This window comes from Nestor notabilis, unplaced genomic scaffold (genome assembly GCF_000696875.1).
Source record: "Nestor notabilis isolate BGI_N333 unplaced genomic scaffold, ASM69687v1 scaffold15546, whole genome shotgun sequence".
Lineage (NCBI taxonomy): Eukaryota > Metazoa > Chordata > Aves > Psittaciformes > Psittacidae > Nestor > Nestor notabilis.
In genome coordinates, this window is record NW_009933437.1 from 5,643 (window position 1) to 21,843 (window position 16,201).

General features: G+C 36.3%; 1 protein-coding gene across 2 annotated transcripts; it reads left to right on the forward strand.

Annotated features, from left to right (window-relative positions):
• The first annotated feature begins 556 nt into the window (after positions 1-556).
• Positions 557-10,255, forward strand: STX2 (syntaxin 2). 2 transcript variants are annotated; one of them, XM_010016879.1, is made up of 10 exons: positions 557-624; positions 1,106-1,205; positions 2,670-2,744; positions 3,658-3,731; positions 3,921-4,029; positions 5,108-5,181; positions 5,281-5,418; positions 6,828-6,938; positions 8,258-8,385; positions 9,777-10,068. In XM_010016879.1, exons 1-9 carry the CDS (start codon positions 604-606, stop codon positions 8,339-8,341), a joined length of 786 nt encoding a protein of 261 aa, XP_010015181.1. In that variant the 5' UTR covers positions 557-603; the 3' UTR covers positions 8,342-8,385; positions 9,777-10,068. The 2 variants fall into 2 exon arrangements, with proteins under 2 accessions (XP_010015181.1, XP_010015182.1); XM_010016880.1 differs by lacking the exon at positions 8,258-8,385 and having other exon boundaries at positions 9,777-10,255.
• The last annotated feature ends 5,946 nt before the right edge of the window (positions 10,256-16,201 follow it).

Consider the following 16,201-nt stretch of genomic DNA (forward strand, 5'->3'; position numbering starts at 1 on the left):
TGGCAGCCTTGAGACACCCAAGGGCAAAACTAGTAAGCAGATGTTGGTAGCTTTTTGTTCTAGCTTGCATTAGATGTTCAGCTTTCACCATCAGAAGGCAGTCATCAGCACTCCTCTTAGTATTTCTTTAAGAGGGATTGATTGACTGTCTTAGTAAACTGAATGTTAATTTCAGTTCATGTGGGACTCACTGTGGAAATATCTTTATGCTGTGAGAGAACACTTAGATGCCAAATTGTATGTGAATAGTTTTTATGACAGGTAATTAAAACTCTGACATCGTTCACAGACTGTTTCTGTCCTGAAGCTGTTTAGAGGTGTGCATGTAAATGCCTGAGCATTCACTACTTCATGGTAGTTGGGTGACTTTCTTTGACCTCTTTGCTTGTTTGTTTTTGAATTGTGGCCCTCAGAAGAAGAAGGAAACTTACTTTTGTGACTTCGCAGGCTGTTGTCAGAAATGTCTGCAGTAGCAGTGTTGAAGAGGGCATCGCTGTGTTAGAAAAGGAGCCTGAGGTTTATTTCATAGATTGGTTTCCTTGTCTTTTGCAGTATAAAGGAAATGAAGATGGGGAGACAGTTATTGTTGAAAAAGACCATTTTATGGATGACTTTTTCCAACAGGTAAAGTTACAGTTTTCACCATCATTAAAGATTTACAGTTATTTCTCTGTGCCTTTTAATTTCTCTCCTTAGGTTTAGCAATTCATCTACACCCCGTCCCCAGTATGCTTTGTAACAGTGTTCCAAATCAAATTCTGGTAATGCTTTTGTTTGTTTATTTCAGGTGTTTTCTGTCTTTACTGCATAGAAATGTTTTTAACTTGCTCTCAACAAGGAATTTGCTTATATTATTTTATAATCTTTGTTATTAAGAATATTGGCACTTCAGATTTTTTGTCATACACAATATATATGTTATTAAAAATACTGCTTCTTCGTGAAAGTGCAAGGTGATTAAATCAACATTTCTGCTGGCACTTCTGTCAGATACTTAGATATTGCAGTGAAATACTTTTAATTTTTATTAGCAAAATATATTATGTTTTTAATCTTTGCCCTGAACTATTGTACTGTTTTCATGGCCATATTTCTCTTCTTCCAGGTTGAGGAACTTAGAAATAATATAGCAAAAATAGCACAAAATGTAGAAGAAGTGAAGAAGCAGCACAGCATTATCCTGTCAGCACCAAATCCTGAAGGAAGTACGTATCACTTTTTTAGATTTCAGATATGTGTGGCTGGATATTCTAAAGTAATTTGCTTGGGTTTAGCTATTTATGGGAATAGAACTTGACGTGTTCAGAATGCAAAATGTAACACAATTCATTTCAATATTTCCATCTTTAATCTTTACTATTTCATTCGCTTATTTTTCACCCTTTTTTAAGTCTTGTTTGAATAAATACATTTTCAGCATATTTGTTGCATGATCCACACCTTTGCTAGAGCAAAACTCCAGTTTAATGTGGTATCATGAAATGGATTGTGTCTTCAGAAATGTGGAGAGGCTGCTTGCATTTCTTTTACTTGGTAACAGTGTCCAAGTGTCAGCTGAAGCTCATAGGGTAGAGCCATCTTCTCTTTATTCTTCATCAGGGGCAACTTCCTGCCTGACAGTAACACTACAAGCAGCTGCTTCAGCAGTAGTAGAGAGTTCCATGATGGAGCCCTATTTTTAGAAGTGCAGATGTGCTCTCTGAACAGAGAACTCAAAAGTTTAGGGAACTTAGACAGAAACATGGAACCTGCTGTGTTCTCAACACTTAATAATTCAAGGCATGTCTGTGTTTGCGGGAGAACCTTAACGGAAAGAGAAAAGATGGGGAGATATTTTTGTGAAATGTTGCAACTCTTTCTTGTTGATGAAAACTGAACTTTGGATGTTGGGTTTTCTCCCCAGCCTCTTTCCTTTGTATATGCTTGTATTCTTAAATGATTTTGCAGACTGCTTTTTGTCTTAACAATCATACACGGTCATCTCATACATAGATCTCAGGTTCATCTGAGTGTTTTAACATCTGTGGTCTCAGCTCATGTATCAGCTTGTGTTTGTGCTAAAAACTGTGCTCAATCATGCATCTGAATTGTGCAGGAATATGACCTTGCCTGTAAGTAATGTAGGCTCCTGTGAATCGAGCATCTTCAGTAAACCCAGTAACAGAAATGTAGCGAAATTCTTTGTGAAGTTTTTGTGTAGTAGTCTTAATAATGGGGAGTGCATGGTACAGATGTGTTAATAAGAGTAAAAGCAATGAGTCCATGATAAACAACAGAACTAGAAATGGGGAAAAATCTGTATCTTCACTCGATAGGCTTCAGTGAACTTTCATTTTGACGAGCAAACAAGTATTACCCTGAAAGTGTTGCGTTAAGAAAAAAATGTGGAATATTTCATCGCCTGGTTTAGTTAGTGACTTGGTAATAACATTTCCCAAGCGTAAGGGCTTCTCATAAGAAGCAGGAACTAATAGTATGCTGTTACAAAAATGGTAAAGTACTTAGGAGTATAATAAGTTCTCTGCATTGTTATACTGGATACAGTTATGACACTGCAAGGTAGAGTTGTAGATAGTTGCTGGCTTACTATTATCAACAGTTCTAAAGAAAAAAATCCCATATTTTTAATTTCTTCTTTTTTTTTTTCTTTTTTTTTTTTTTCCTTTTAGGAACAAAGGAAGAACTTGAAGAATTAAATGAGGAAATAAAGAAGATTGCTAATAAAGTCCGAGCCAGGTTAAAGGGTAAGTTGTAAGGAGAAATGAAACTGCTTTCATGTGTAATTATTCAGGACGTAGCAGTGTTACAGACTTAGCACATTGCAGCTGAACTCCAAAACTTTAAAAGCTGCATTGTGTATGCATAAACTGTATTTGATAGCTCTTTAAAATAGAGAACCACCTCCTCCCTGCCACCTAATGTACAGCCCATGCCAGGAACAGTATCGTCCTCTACTTTATTCCTCCTTGGCAACCTTCACCACTGACAAATACCAGGTCTCAGCACAGCTCAGTCTATGGAACAGGAAAAGAGCTTGCTTGCTTTCAGGAATAACCTAGAAAATTGAAGTGCAAAGTAAGTCCTCTGTGTAGAAATGAATTCTGCAACTGAAATGCTGGGTTTTGGTCATGTTGAAGATTAACTGCAAAAAGAGTCTCCATAGCATACATACCTACACACGGAATTGCTCTAGAGCACTTAACTGTATTTTAAATTCAAACCAGCTAATGTTGCTGTAGCTTTCCCCTGTGGGTATGTCTTCATTATTTAGCATAGGTTTTGAAATATATTGAGTGTTTTAATGTTACTGTACTGCAATTACTTCCATAAACCCAGGGTATGGTGTTTACTGTTTAAGCCGTAAGAGCTGCCAGTTCTGTTATAACTTTTGAAACTTTTCCATAGTAATAGACAGTAGCATGACTGTGTTAAGAGCATTGAAGTAGTTACTGTGTTCTAAGATCTGTACCAATTATCCAAATGATTTTAAATTTATCTATATATCACTGCCACGCACCCCCTCCCCCTGAAATATTAAACATGTCTATGAGGATCTTGTACATGAAGAAAGTAATAATTAACACTATTTACAAAGTAACTGAGCTATTAAATAATTATACGGAACATTGACTCCTAACATTCTTGTATTGTTCTTAGCTATTGAGCAGACTTTTGATCAGGGTGAAAATGCTAATAGGACATCAGTGGACCTCAGGATAAGAAAAACACAGGTATGATCCCTTAAGTTTAAGAGGATTGTAGTAAATTGGAGAATTGAGTTTGACTACTATGAAATGATTTCTGAGGTTCATGTTCTATTTTGTTGGAATGTCAGCACCACTTTCAGTTGCTGTGCAGGCTTGTGCTGTATCAAAAAGATAATTGGTTTTGTTCCCCACTTTCATGTCCTCATCAAACAGCACTCTGTATTGGCGCACAAGTTTGTGGAGGTCATGACAGAATACAATGAGACGCAAACTCTCTTTCGAGAACGCAGCAAAGGTCGGATACAGAGGCAATTGGAGATAAGTAAGTGACCTGAATACATGTTTTAAAAAGTAAATTGTGTTGTTATAACTCCCTTGTTTCTCGCTACTTAAAGATGGTACAAAACATCATAGATCTTGCTTGTCTTCTTGAAGCGCGTGAGAGAAAAATTACCACGTGGCACAAACTCTTTGGCGTTACTGTTCAGAGCAAGTGTAAAGAAAATAAGGTTAAATTCACTAATTTTTTTTTTGTTGAAAATTATTAAAGTAACTGTCTTTTCCCTTTGTTTCATTTATTTCTGATGCTGCAACTTTAAATGTAACATTAAGAGAAACGGTGTTCTGAAAATAGCAAGTATTAGTAAAAGCCATTCTAAAATTAACATGCTAAACAGGACATCTCTCGTTATCCTATGATATTTTTGTCAATAAGAACATTTGTTAAATTCAGCTGACATAAAATCAGTGCTGCTGTTAATTTACACTAATTGTTTGTTGACTGACTCACATCTGACTTACTTCATCATTGATTACTATGAGGAGTATTCAGAAAGGTGCTTGACTCTATGCTCAACTACAGCATCTACCTCAGAAGGTGTCTAAAATATCCATAACATACTCAACCTAAAATTAGCCTTTTTGATTGTCTCCTTGAAAAGCAAGTATGTATATTGCTGAAATAGGAAACATAAACAGAAAGGTGGCACATTACAAGATGACTTTGCTTTTCATGTGCTTTCTGAAGTTTGTCATTAGCCTCTCGTGCTAATGTTCAATTCAGCTTTTCAGTAAAGTTTATTGGGCAAGTTAAGTTCTTCCTTACCTATACGTTTAAGAGGAGAGACCCTCAGGACATGGTTATTTAGAGTTGATGTTGTTATTACTCAATTAGAGCCTTCAGCTTTTCCTCAGCATTGTCTTCTGACTATTACTTGATATTTTTCTGGTTTGGGTTGTTTTGACTTTTTTTCCCATATGCAAAATGGCACTTGGTAATGGCTGAAAACAATGCTCAATACAGGAATTTTCTTTGAATTGTCATCCTTCTGGTATGGTAAAATTTTATGTTCAATAATGAGTAAGTGATACTATGTAAAGTACTGCTGTTTCTATCCTAGCTGGAAAGACCACCACTGATGAGGAACTGGAAGAAATGTTAGAGAGCGGTAATCCTTCAATTTTCACTTCAGATGTATGTATTTCTAGTCCAGTTTATGTCTCTCTTCTATTCTGCTGCTTCTGCTATGTCAGCACATATTTATGGCTGTATCTTTTTTTTGTTCTTCTAAAGATTATATCAGACTCCCAAATCACGAGGCAAGCTCTGAACGAAATTGAGTCACGTCACAAGGATATTATGAAACTGGAATCCAGCATACGGGAACTACATGAAATGTTTATGGACATGGCAATGTTTGTTGAGACTCAGGTAAATGAACCAATTCAAACACGTTTATGTAAGTGGGATTTTTTTTTTTCTTCCCCCCAGTCTTCCTCATTGAAATGTGCAGGAACAATTGCTTGTATTCAGATAATACAGACTTAGAGTGGTTTTTGACTGTGATTACAATATATGAAAGTTAATCACTAAAGGTGTTTTAGACAAAAGCACAATGTGGGTGTAGTTGTGGTATGTACTATGAATAACTAAGCATAGACTTTCTTTTCAGTTGCTATACTTAATATTTTCTTCAACATGCTGATATTGCAATAAGCTTGAACACTTTATGCATGGTTAAGAAAGAACAACTCTCTCTCCTGGAATGTTTGCTGGTATCTTGGGAGTTTAGGATTGCCATAGGCATGGTAAAGGACTATTATGGTAGAATAAAATGTGCATTAGCAAGAATGTATGCAACTTGCACATAATACAAAGGAATGATTACTGTTGTAAAGTGAATATGAAGGGATTGAAAAGTCATTCATGGAGTTTCTTTACATTTATAAGCTTTGTCTTACTACGTAAATTTGTTCCATCCATCTCTTTACATACCAGTTATCTAACAAAAATATTTTTAACTTCTCTTCTGAAAATGCTTTGACTTCTGCAGGAAAGTGAAAAAAGTCACATTCAGGGGAGAAATTTTCCTGAAAAGGACTATTTTATTTTTTTTAATTAGGTTTTGTTCTCTAAGTCCTGTGTTGCTTTGATGTTAAATATCTATCCAAGGCAAATTGGTAGCAGTTTTCTATTGAATTAGAAATGAACAAAAGTTACTTGTGCATCATTTTTTAATGCTTTGCTGTTTACTGCTGCTGGTTGTTTCTTCTGATGGACAGAAACACAGGTAATAGACTTACTGTAATTTTTCACTAATCCTCCATTTCATAACCAAATCTCATTCATCGTAATTAATGAGAATTTCTTGTGTATTGACATGGTGAACCCTCAATTCCATGGAACTTCTGAGGTTGCTATTACATGTGTGTGTGTGTTCTTAGATAACGGTTGAACCCTGTGTCAGAAGTAGTCAATATCCTTTCCCACTTCCAGGCACCCCAGAGATTTCTGATCTCTTTAGTATGTGAGTTTTAGTTTTGGCTGTTAAAGCATACCTCACATTCATGGTATGTTTTCAGGTGTTCAGTATTTGTTCCTGCAAAAGGGAGAAATATGCCTGCCCTGCCCATGAATGTTCCTTGTTTGGTTAGAACTTTGAGCCCTTGCTTCTCATTCCCTTTTTCCTTTACACATCAAAGCAGAAAAAATGTCAGCTGCCAATATGTACATTATTCACTGTGTAATCATTGATATTCTATAGCCTTCCTTCTCTTCAGTTCATTAAACAAGGATCCACGGATTCTAATAAATCTTTTTCTTCAAAATTTCATTTTAAGGGTGAAATGATCAACAACATAGAGAAGAATGTGATGAACGCATCAGATTACGTGGAACATGCAAAAGAAGAGACAAAAAAGGCAGTTAAATATCAGAGTAAAGCACGAAGGGTATGCTATCTTTCTGTAATTGTGCTAGTCAGTATATTAATTTAGTGCAGTGTGAAGTTTTAGTTGATTTTCCTGTTGTTGTATTCAGTCCTTTAAGGTAGAATTAATACACATCTTACTTTTCTGTAGTCATGATATTTAAAATTAGAAAATGCAGTTATAAATTAGTGTATGACAGGAAGATTTACCAAAGGATTTTACAAGCAGCACCCCCCCAATCCCATCAGGAAAGAATCAGAACCTTTCCAATGCGTTTTGTTATAGTTATTAAAAATAGATATTACCAGTAGGGGACAGAAACTTGTCTTACTTCAAAAACATATAAGCAATTCATGCACAGCTGAGGCTACATTTCCTACTTAAAAAGCTATCATTACAGACTGTAGAAAAACAAACAAACAAACAAAAGAATTACTGTGCTAGTAGATGAAACTTCACAGGTGGTTCTTATCCATTACTGTGATACCTTTAATTATTCAGACTCTAAATAAGCTTAAAGGTTTTTGGATCTTTATCACTGGTAAACTTACCTGGATTTATAGCTGTAAAATTGTCATGTTAGCAGGTAAAATAAAATTACTGGGTTTGCTGAAGCAGGCTTTTCTAGAATTCCATCTGTAAATATTCTCTTTACAGATAGCTACTTTTGTACTCTCGTAAAAGAACTAGATAAGGGAGATCGTCCCTCTGGAAAGGGTGTGATATTAAACCGCTACACTCAATTTTGTGGAGGAATTGAGTTGAGTAGCGTTCAGGCATTTGCCATTGGTATGGAAACTTGTTTTGTGTCTCAACATCTTTCTTCCCGTAAGAAAGCCAAATAATGTATTCTGAAATCAAACTACTGAGTAATTTATATTTTATAACTGTATGATTGCAGAGTGAATGAATTGTTCCTCTGCCTTCATAATTTCCCCTTTTGAGATGCTGTGCAATTTTGTGAGGCTTTTTATGGTGAGTTGGACTTGAGGGAATAATGCATCTTTCTGTAGATAGACAGATATCTACATGTAGATAACACACGTTACATTTAAAAGAAATTATGCAACAAGAGTCAAAAGAGCCCACTTAATGTATATGTAAATGGTGGGTTTCTCATCTTTGACAACTGTAGAGATACTAGTCGCAGTAGTTTACCTGTGAACACTCTTTATCCTTATGCATGCAAGAGTATACAGGTACATTTATCCCAATTGGAGAACACTGCAGGCTTTAACAAAAATGAGTGTGGATCTAAAACGTGACTATTTTAAAAAGTGAAAATAAATGCAAAGCAATTTGCTTAACCTTAAAATAATAAATACCTTGGTTTTTGACAGAAAATGTGGGTAATTGTCATTGTGTCATTGGTGTTGATTGCTGTAGTTGCTCTAATTATTGGTTTGTCTGTTGGTTTTCGGTGATGCATGGATAACCTCAGCATGTGTGACTTCCTGCCACAGTGGCAGTAAGTAACTAATCAGCTAATTCTGATCTTGTTTTGTCCTGGTAGCTTCTATTGTTCTACTAACCCTTAATATCTGTACAGTTAGTACTGGGTGGTAGGCTTGAGATGCACTGGGGGATCTTATCCATCTCTGGATACTGTAAAAGCACCGTCATGTCAGTATTGAAACTGACACCTAGTGGTAAGCTGCCACCTGCACAGAATGCAATCCCTACATGAGACTCGTAAACACAGAAGGAAATGAGACTAAAAAATGCAATTATTGCCTTGCAGCCCTTTGAAATTTTTTTTTATACTGAAACGTCACATCAGCAAATAATCTGCAGCAATATATGAGAAACCAGTTACATCTGGAACTTTATCAGATGTGGTGTTACATGGTTTTAGGCAGAGCTTTCATAAAAGTAGATGTCTACAACCATGAACATGCAGAACATCCCACGATTTCTTACTTTGAAACTATTTATTAATACCAGACTAAATGAAGCAGTGGGAAATAACAATGTATTTGTAAAAGGAAGTCTGCAAAAATTCCAACTGGAATTTGAGAACATGAATTTTGAGAATTTGTTCAATCTTCAGATTCTTGCTATACTAAGCTACCATTTCTTGTCAAGATAACACCAAACTAGGCTACTTACCTCCTTCTGAGCCCAATAGAAAGTCAACTTCTGCATGTTCAAACTATGCATGAAGCACTATGAACAGAGTCATTCCAAAGAGCTAATCAGGACCTCAGTTTTCTGTACTAACACTCTTTTAATATCAAGGCTTTTACTTTTGTTCTTACAGTTTCTTCTCAGCTTTGGTTTATGGGCAGATAACAGTTTTACTGTATCATTGCTTAGAGTCAGCAACACCTGACCTAGTGTCAGACTTTCATGCATGTACATAGAACCTATCAGTTGTTTTTCCTTTGCAGCTCTTCTGAGCTATTACCTACACAGTGTTTTCACTCATGTTTTACTGAGTTCTATGAATTCCATTAAGCATGGCATCTAAAGGTTTGAGCAGGCTACAAATATTTATCCAAGGAGGGTGGCAGTGAGCAATGTCACTGTACTTAGACATGACCCTTATAAGTAAATGTTCACTACTGCATCTGTTTCTGTATGTAATGATATTTACAAAAGTTGGCCGTGAGTAATAACAATTATACTGTGAAGCAAAACACAGAAATGTTTCACAGATAGCTCCATCTTGTAACTATGGTTACGTGTATGTTAGGAAAGAATAAACGCAGTAAGCATTTATCTTAATTTTTCTAGAAAGAAAACCAAAGCACTCAAATCAGGTATCAGTATTACTCATTTCCTGTGGCTGTACATGTATGTGAACAGTTCTCTACCTGACAGGGTATTTCAATCTCAACTTTTGTTTTTCTTTTGCAGAAATTGATGTTCATAATTATCTGTGTTACTGTATTGCTTCTGATACTTGGGATTATCCTAGCAACAACCCTATCCTAGCAAGCACATTCCAAGAGTTATGAACCTTCAGAAACTCCAAAATACATCTTCAGTAAAACCAAACCATTTTTATTAAGTGATGCCTTACACTGTCCATGATGATGACCTATCACTAATGGTTAAAAATCTAAACAAAATCACTCTTAATGTTTACTTATAAATGAAGATGAGAATGTATTAGGATATGGATGGATTTGCACCATAAACTCTGCATTTGTAAGACTGAAACTCACACTTAATTGTTTCAACCTAAAGTAACTTACAATATTTCTTTCATATCTCAGTGTTACAAACAGTTTAAATAGGGAGTTGAGAGACTTTTGAGTTTTGACTGTTTGAAGCTTATTCCTGTTGCTAATCTGATTCTGATCATGAAGTGTAGTACCTTACCAGTGCTACTTTTGTTAGCACTCTTGTGAACGTTTTTATGAGATGTAGCCTTGTCTGTAAATGTAATTATTTAGTCACCTTAACCTGTCTAAGCTTTATACTTATATTTTCTTTCTCCAACAAGTGCTAAAGTATTTTATCCTGAAAAGACTCCTTATTTAACTATCTGCCTATTGCAGTCCACTTGAGAAGGAAAAAAAAAAAGCTTTTTTTGTTTTCCAGGCTTTTTGTTTTTTCTTTCAATGTGACTTTAATTGCTTTAAGTATTTCCTTGCTTTTGTAATAAAAAGTTAGTTGCAACATTTCTGGTATAAGAATGCAGTAATGAAGCACATCAAATCGGAACCTGGGCAGGTAATTTTACAAATAACCCTTGTTCAAAGGAAACGGATGGATCAGTTTAGCCTTGCTGTTAGTGTGACAAAAATCATATCTTCTCTATAAAGCCAAGCCACAATTTCTTATTCAGAAGCTTGCTGATGTTGATGTGTGAATATAGCACATAGGGATAAACTCCTTCAGAAAAGTCTGAAATGTAATAAAAACTAAGACACTGATCTGTTACGAAATTAGTCTTAACATGTATGAAGTGTTTTAGTCTATACACACTTGTTATACTGCTAGTTTGCAACACCTGAAGGCTTGAAAGATTTCAAATGTAACTAAATAACTGCATTTAATGTTACAGGTTATTTTTGTATTTTGTGTGTAAAATATTTGTAACTTGAATTTTTGACTTCTCATTGTTTAAGCATATCCATGTAGATATGTAGATATATTTACACTGTAAGAGAATTAGAGGGAAGTACAATGTGTGCCTTTTAAAGATGGTCTAAAGCTACACTTGTCAATGTTTCAAATACTCAATTATAATGTTAACTGCAATAACTCTGTCCTAAAAGGTTAGAATCCTTAAACTCATGTTTTGTTGAAGGTGTCTAAGATGGAAGATAGTAAACTGTAAGTCAGTCTGTGGACTTGATTAAATTCAGCAAGGTTTACAATTAATATTGTATGTATGACTATTCCTGCTTTGCTGTGCAAATACACTGTGAATGTGCTGGAGCTGTTCAGATGTCAAACATGTTTAAAATGAAAAAAAAAAAGATTATTATTGGTCTTTTTGCAAGTTGGCCGTAATGAAGTCGCTTGAAAAATTTTGGCTTCATTAATGAACAAATTTCTTTACCTCTAAGTCCTCACAAACATGGGTGAGTGTTCTGCAAGTTTACATACAAAGTAATGAAAGATTGGTTGCCTTAGAACTCAGTCTAGGTAAAATATATTTTTTATTCTATAGTTTTCTAGATTTTTATCAGTAAATATTATTTATACAGATACACAAATTAGGGGGAAAAGAAACTGGTTCTGCTGTTTAACAGCTGATCACCTAAAATGGCCCTCAAAATCCCATCATGTTGAGTTTTCTATTTATAATGCAATAATTTGCCCATCAAGACCAGAAATTTGAATAGGCTACTCCATAGCTTTTACTTTTTGTTATACAGCTGCCTCAATGAGTTTGTTTTAAAAGAAGACTTGTTTTTTCACATGAACCTCTGTTAATATTGGAGGGGAGTAAATGTCTAACCTATGCACTAATAAATTTATCTAAGCAAGTATCTTGTGGCTGTTTTTATATTCGTGATGTTATTGTGGCCTTTGAGGATTTCCAGTAAGTGGCTGGTAGGTTTTGTGAAGATGGATGTCAAACAGTTGATACCTAGGTCTTAGTTTCCAGAACCTTTTTACCAACAAAGGTGTAGAGATGATCAAAGTAGGTGCAGAGATAAAGATGAAGACATTAGTGGGATTTAGAATTTTTTAATACACCCATGGAATTTTGCTTAATATTGACCTTGAAAAATATGGGAATTATTTGAATGAAACTATTCATGTATTCTCAAAAAATCCTCATAAAAGTGCATCTCTATCAGTGCAGAATTAAAATAGCTTCCTCTTACCTGCCCACCCCAGAACTAGAATTTCTGGAATGGACTGAGGGTTCTGGTGTCCGTGTGGTAACTCGAGTCATTCCCCTGTGCTCATATTTGAACTTGGAGTGCCCCTCTCAGAGCTTTTTGCTGGCATTGAGTGCTGTTAACAAAGTACCTGCGGAAACAGCACCAAATCTGAACATAAATGAATCCAACAGAATGAACTAGAGCTGTTTCAAAATTAATCTGTCTCTATTCTGCTTCTCTTTGCTCTGTAGTGTAAAACACAGAAAAGACATTTCTAGGCAACCGAGGATTTGTTAAGCATAGTTTTGATGAATGCAAGCCTGATAAATAAAATTTAGAAGACAAAGGGAAATGAGGGAAGTGCTGCCCAGGAGGAAGGATGTTTTTCTGCTGAAGGATATTATTTTAAAACAGCCCACACCCTTTCAGACAGTTGTGCTTCATGTAGTTTGGAGAGAACAGTTTGGATGTGGGTTTTATTTTGTTGGAGGGGGAGCAGTGGAGGGTGTGAAAGGGGGTTTACAGACTTAGGTTACCCAATGTTAAATTTGATTTGATGCGTTAATGTGGCTTGTATGCAACTTCTGAAAATAACCATGGCATTCTTCCCCAAGTGGGTCAGCCTTTGCACCTGTGAATCAGCTCACTCTTTTCTGTCATGTACAGTAAGCAATTGGCTGCTCAGCTACATAGTGCCAGTTGCAGCCTCTTTAGCTGCCTCTCTCCAACACACGGAGTCCTTCTGCCAGTAGTGAAGCACTTGGAGATGAGCATTTTGGAATAAAAAGAGCATTTGGTAAGCACTTGTAGCTAGGTTCTGAAGAACAAAAGAACTTCTGGAATAAAGGTTTTTACAAAGGGAAATACATGGAAATGGTAAGTAATTACAAAATGATTGTATTTACGCGTTGTAAAGAATGATTGATTTTATTGTCTGCATTTGAATCCATTTTACCGCAAATTGGGGGAAAGGAGAATTTTTATGTTCAAGAATAGTTCTTAGAGAATGGCTAAGTTCTGATGCAAATAGCTGCTGTACAGCAGACTTCGTGGTTGCGAAGAAAACGAGGATTATTTTGCATACAAAGGTTTAGTTCCTCTATTCATACTTTAGAGAGAACATGGGTCAGCCCATGCCAGTTACTGTCAGCTAACAGTAAACTGAGCTGGACAACATTATGCTAACAGAGTGCAACTCAGCTTAGAGAGTATGACAGAATGAAGAGGGGCTCAACAGAGGTGCTGTTTATGTAACAGCTCACTTTACAGTCTTTTTATGTAATCTCAGAAAACGGAGAGGCAGCTTCCATGCATACTTGACAAGGTTATTTGGTATTACTGCACAGATCTGTTAACTTTCTGTAGTTACCAGGATTTTACCTTTTCAAGTCTGCTACTATGTAATTTTCATCAGTGTTTCTTACATCGGGTAAGAGTTAAGGGAATTATACCTGAAATTTCTGAAATGAGATGTGAGGGCTCATAGGTGAGAAGGCACACAAGAACTAGGGTCTGTGTAATTGCTGTAAAGAAATATTTGGCTTTTTTTTTTTTTCCAAGCTTCCTCCTTTCTGAATGGTGACATGAGCCTGTGGTGAGCATCTCTGTATCAGAGAATTACTTAGGCTGGAAGTGATCTCTGCAGGTCACCTAGTGCAAAAGCAGTGTCAGTGTGAGATCAGACCAGATTCTGATACTGTTCTACATCACAGAATGAAACGCCTTTGATAGTGGTTGGCAGAATCTTTTAAATATAAGCATGAATTTTTACTTCCTATTTTTTAAACCTCAAACCTGTCATGACTGTTCATACAGTAGAACACTTTCTTAATGTTCTGTGGATTAATGGAATTGGTTTTTATAGGAAGTCTTATCAAACAAAATAATTTGCTAGTCTAAGAATTTATATAAATAAGATCTGGCCTTGAGAATTTTTTCCTTGGCCTGTTTGTGGAACAGATTTCAGTTATCTGAGGGATGTAAATGGTTATTTTGAAGGGCACACTCTCAACTAAATATAAAGTACATAGATTTTAGACAAGGAGCAGGGGGTGGTAATGGTATTTCGCAACACAGACAACCAGACAATGGTTTCTTCACTGTAAGTAGTTTCATACTACCTGAAGTATGTCTTGGTCCAGTCAGATGTTGCAAAGTAGAAGGGAAGAGATTTCAACTATTTGAAAGCCTGTTTCGAGGCTCTACTTGGCTCCCATTTGTAGGTCACTGTAGGATGAGATCCTCATCAGTACTATTACAGAGCTGTTCTACTTGTATATAGCATTGGAAGATTAAGTCCTAGTTTGTCCAATTGCCTGAAATGACTTGTCCAGGATCTCACAGGATCTGTGTGGCAGAGCACAGAGCTTGTACATGGGTGCTCATTACAGCTTACAAGACTCCCTTGGCCTTTGTACCAATTTGCACACAGGCGAGTAAAAATGCAAAACAATTTGAATATGGGTTTGTGATACATGTGTCTTTATTAGAGAGGAGGCTGACTTGCTTACACATTCAGTTGATTGGTGCTGTACATTTAAGCAAAGCTCAAGCTCTCAGACTGAAGCACTGGTTTTGTGATTAGGCACAAGGGATAAAAAAAGAGGTTAGTTGTCCTGGTGTGTTACATTTCAAGCCATGAAGTGCTGCCTGCTGAAGGCACCGCGTGGAGATGCATCTGCAGGTTGACAGCTTTGGCTGAAGTAGTTATACCTCACAAAGAAGCCAGTGGGAGTTAGCAGTCCAATCCTCTTGTTCTAACTGAAATAGCATTGCGTGTTTAGTTATAAACTATGACCATTAGAATAGGGTTTAATAAAGACTATCAAGTTCACAGCACTGATGTCTCTTTCACTCAGTACAGGAGTACCATAGTCTTTTATTTAGGTGGTCGATAGTGTAATAAAGCAGGAAAGGAAGAGAAATGGAAATTGCAGGAAAATCAAGTCAGCTGTCCCAGCCTGTTAGGGTGACGGGCTGTTGCCGGGTTAATGTTCGATCCGGAATCCGCCACCGTGTGGAAACTGCTTGTAAGTGCTGACAGGGCCGAAAAAGTGGGTTGTGGAAGAATGCTTCCTTGGATTTGAGTCTGGGTTTTTTTTATGTAGCCTATTTAGCACTACTCATTGTCTGACACTGATTGAAAGACTGGAGAAAGAAGATTCCTTTTCCCTATACTATCCACTTTATTTTTTTCCTTTAAAAACAAAAGCCAAAACCAATTAGGGTTTAGAAACCAGTTTCTGGGATGTGTTTTTTCTAATCTTTTTTTGGTGGTGTTTGACTTAATGCCTAGTAACATCTTTAGGACAGCCTTCAGAATTTTTCAATAATACAGTCTCTTTAATGATTATTACTTCACTCTTTATACACCACAGCATTTTATCAGGGCACATACCAGTCTACTCATGCATATTTACATAATGTTAGCTTTCTAGCCTCAAATAAGGTCTATATAATGTCAATTAACTTAAATAACTTCAGTATCTCTGGGTTTCCTCTTTGAAGAGGAACTTAAGTGCCATAAAACTTGTTTTTTCCTTCCAACACCAGCACAAGCTGTTTTTTAAACAAAACAGAAGCTGCACCTCTGCAAAATGTGTTTCAACTCTCTCGGCTCCGCACTTGCTGCTCATTTCCCTTTTCCAAATTTCAGTAATCACCTTCGTGAAAAAAATTAATTCTCTTTTCTCAAATGGTGCTGACTTGCCTTCTCCCTTTCCTATGTAAAGGACCGGATGATTGCTGACTTGCTCTGCAGACTTAGCATTTTCCTCTTGTTGTCTAATTTCTTTCTTTAATGGACATTTGGCAGAAGCCATTTAAAATACTGTGACTTGTAAACATCAGCCTTCTGCAGTGCTGCGGATTGGCTGGGACCTGACCAGGAAAATATGTGCCATTTTTTCCTGCCATTGCTTTAGTTACTGGCACTACCCCCAGGATGCTTTTTGGAAAAAAAAAGGTACTTTTCCAAATGCACTTTCTTTGCTA

Excerpts from the sequence above, each read along its gene's own strand:
- STX2 (XM_010016879.1), top strand. The coding sequence starts at position 604 with ATGGATGACTTTTTCCAACAG. Across the intron at positions 1,206-2,669 it reads AGCACCAAATCCTGAAGGAA|GAACAAAGGAAGAACTTGAA; the intron begins GTACGTATCACT and ends TTTTCCTTTTAG. Across the intron at positions 6,939-8,257 it reads ATCAGAGTAAAGCACGAAGG|AAAATGTGGGTAATTGTCAT; the intron begins GTATGCTATCTT and ends GGTTTTTGACAG.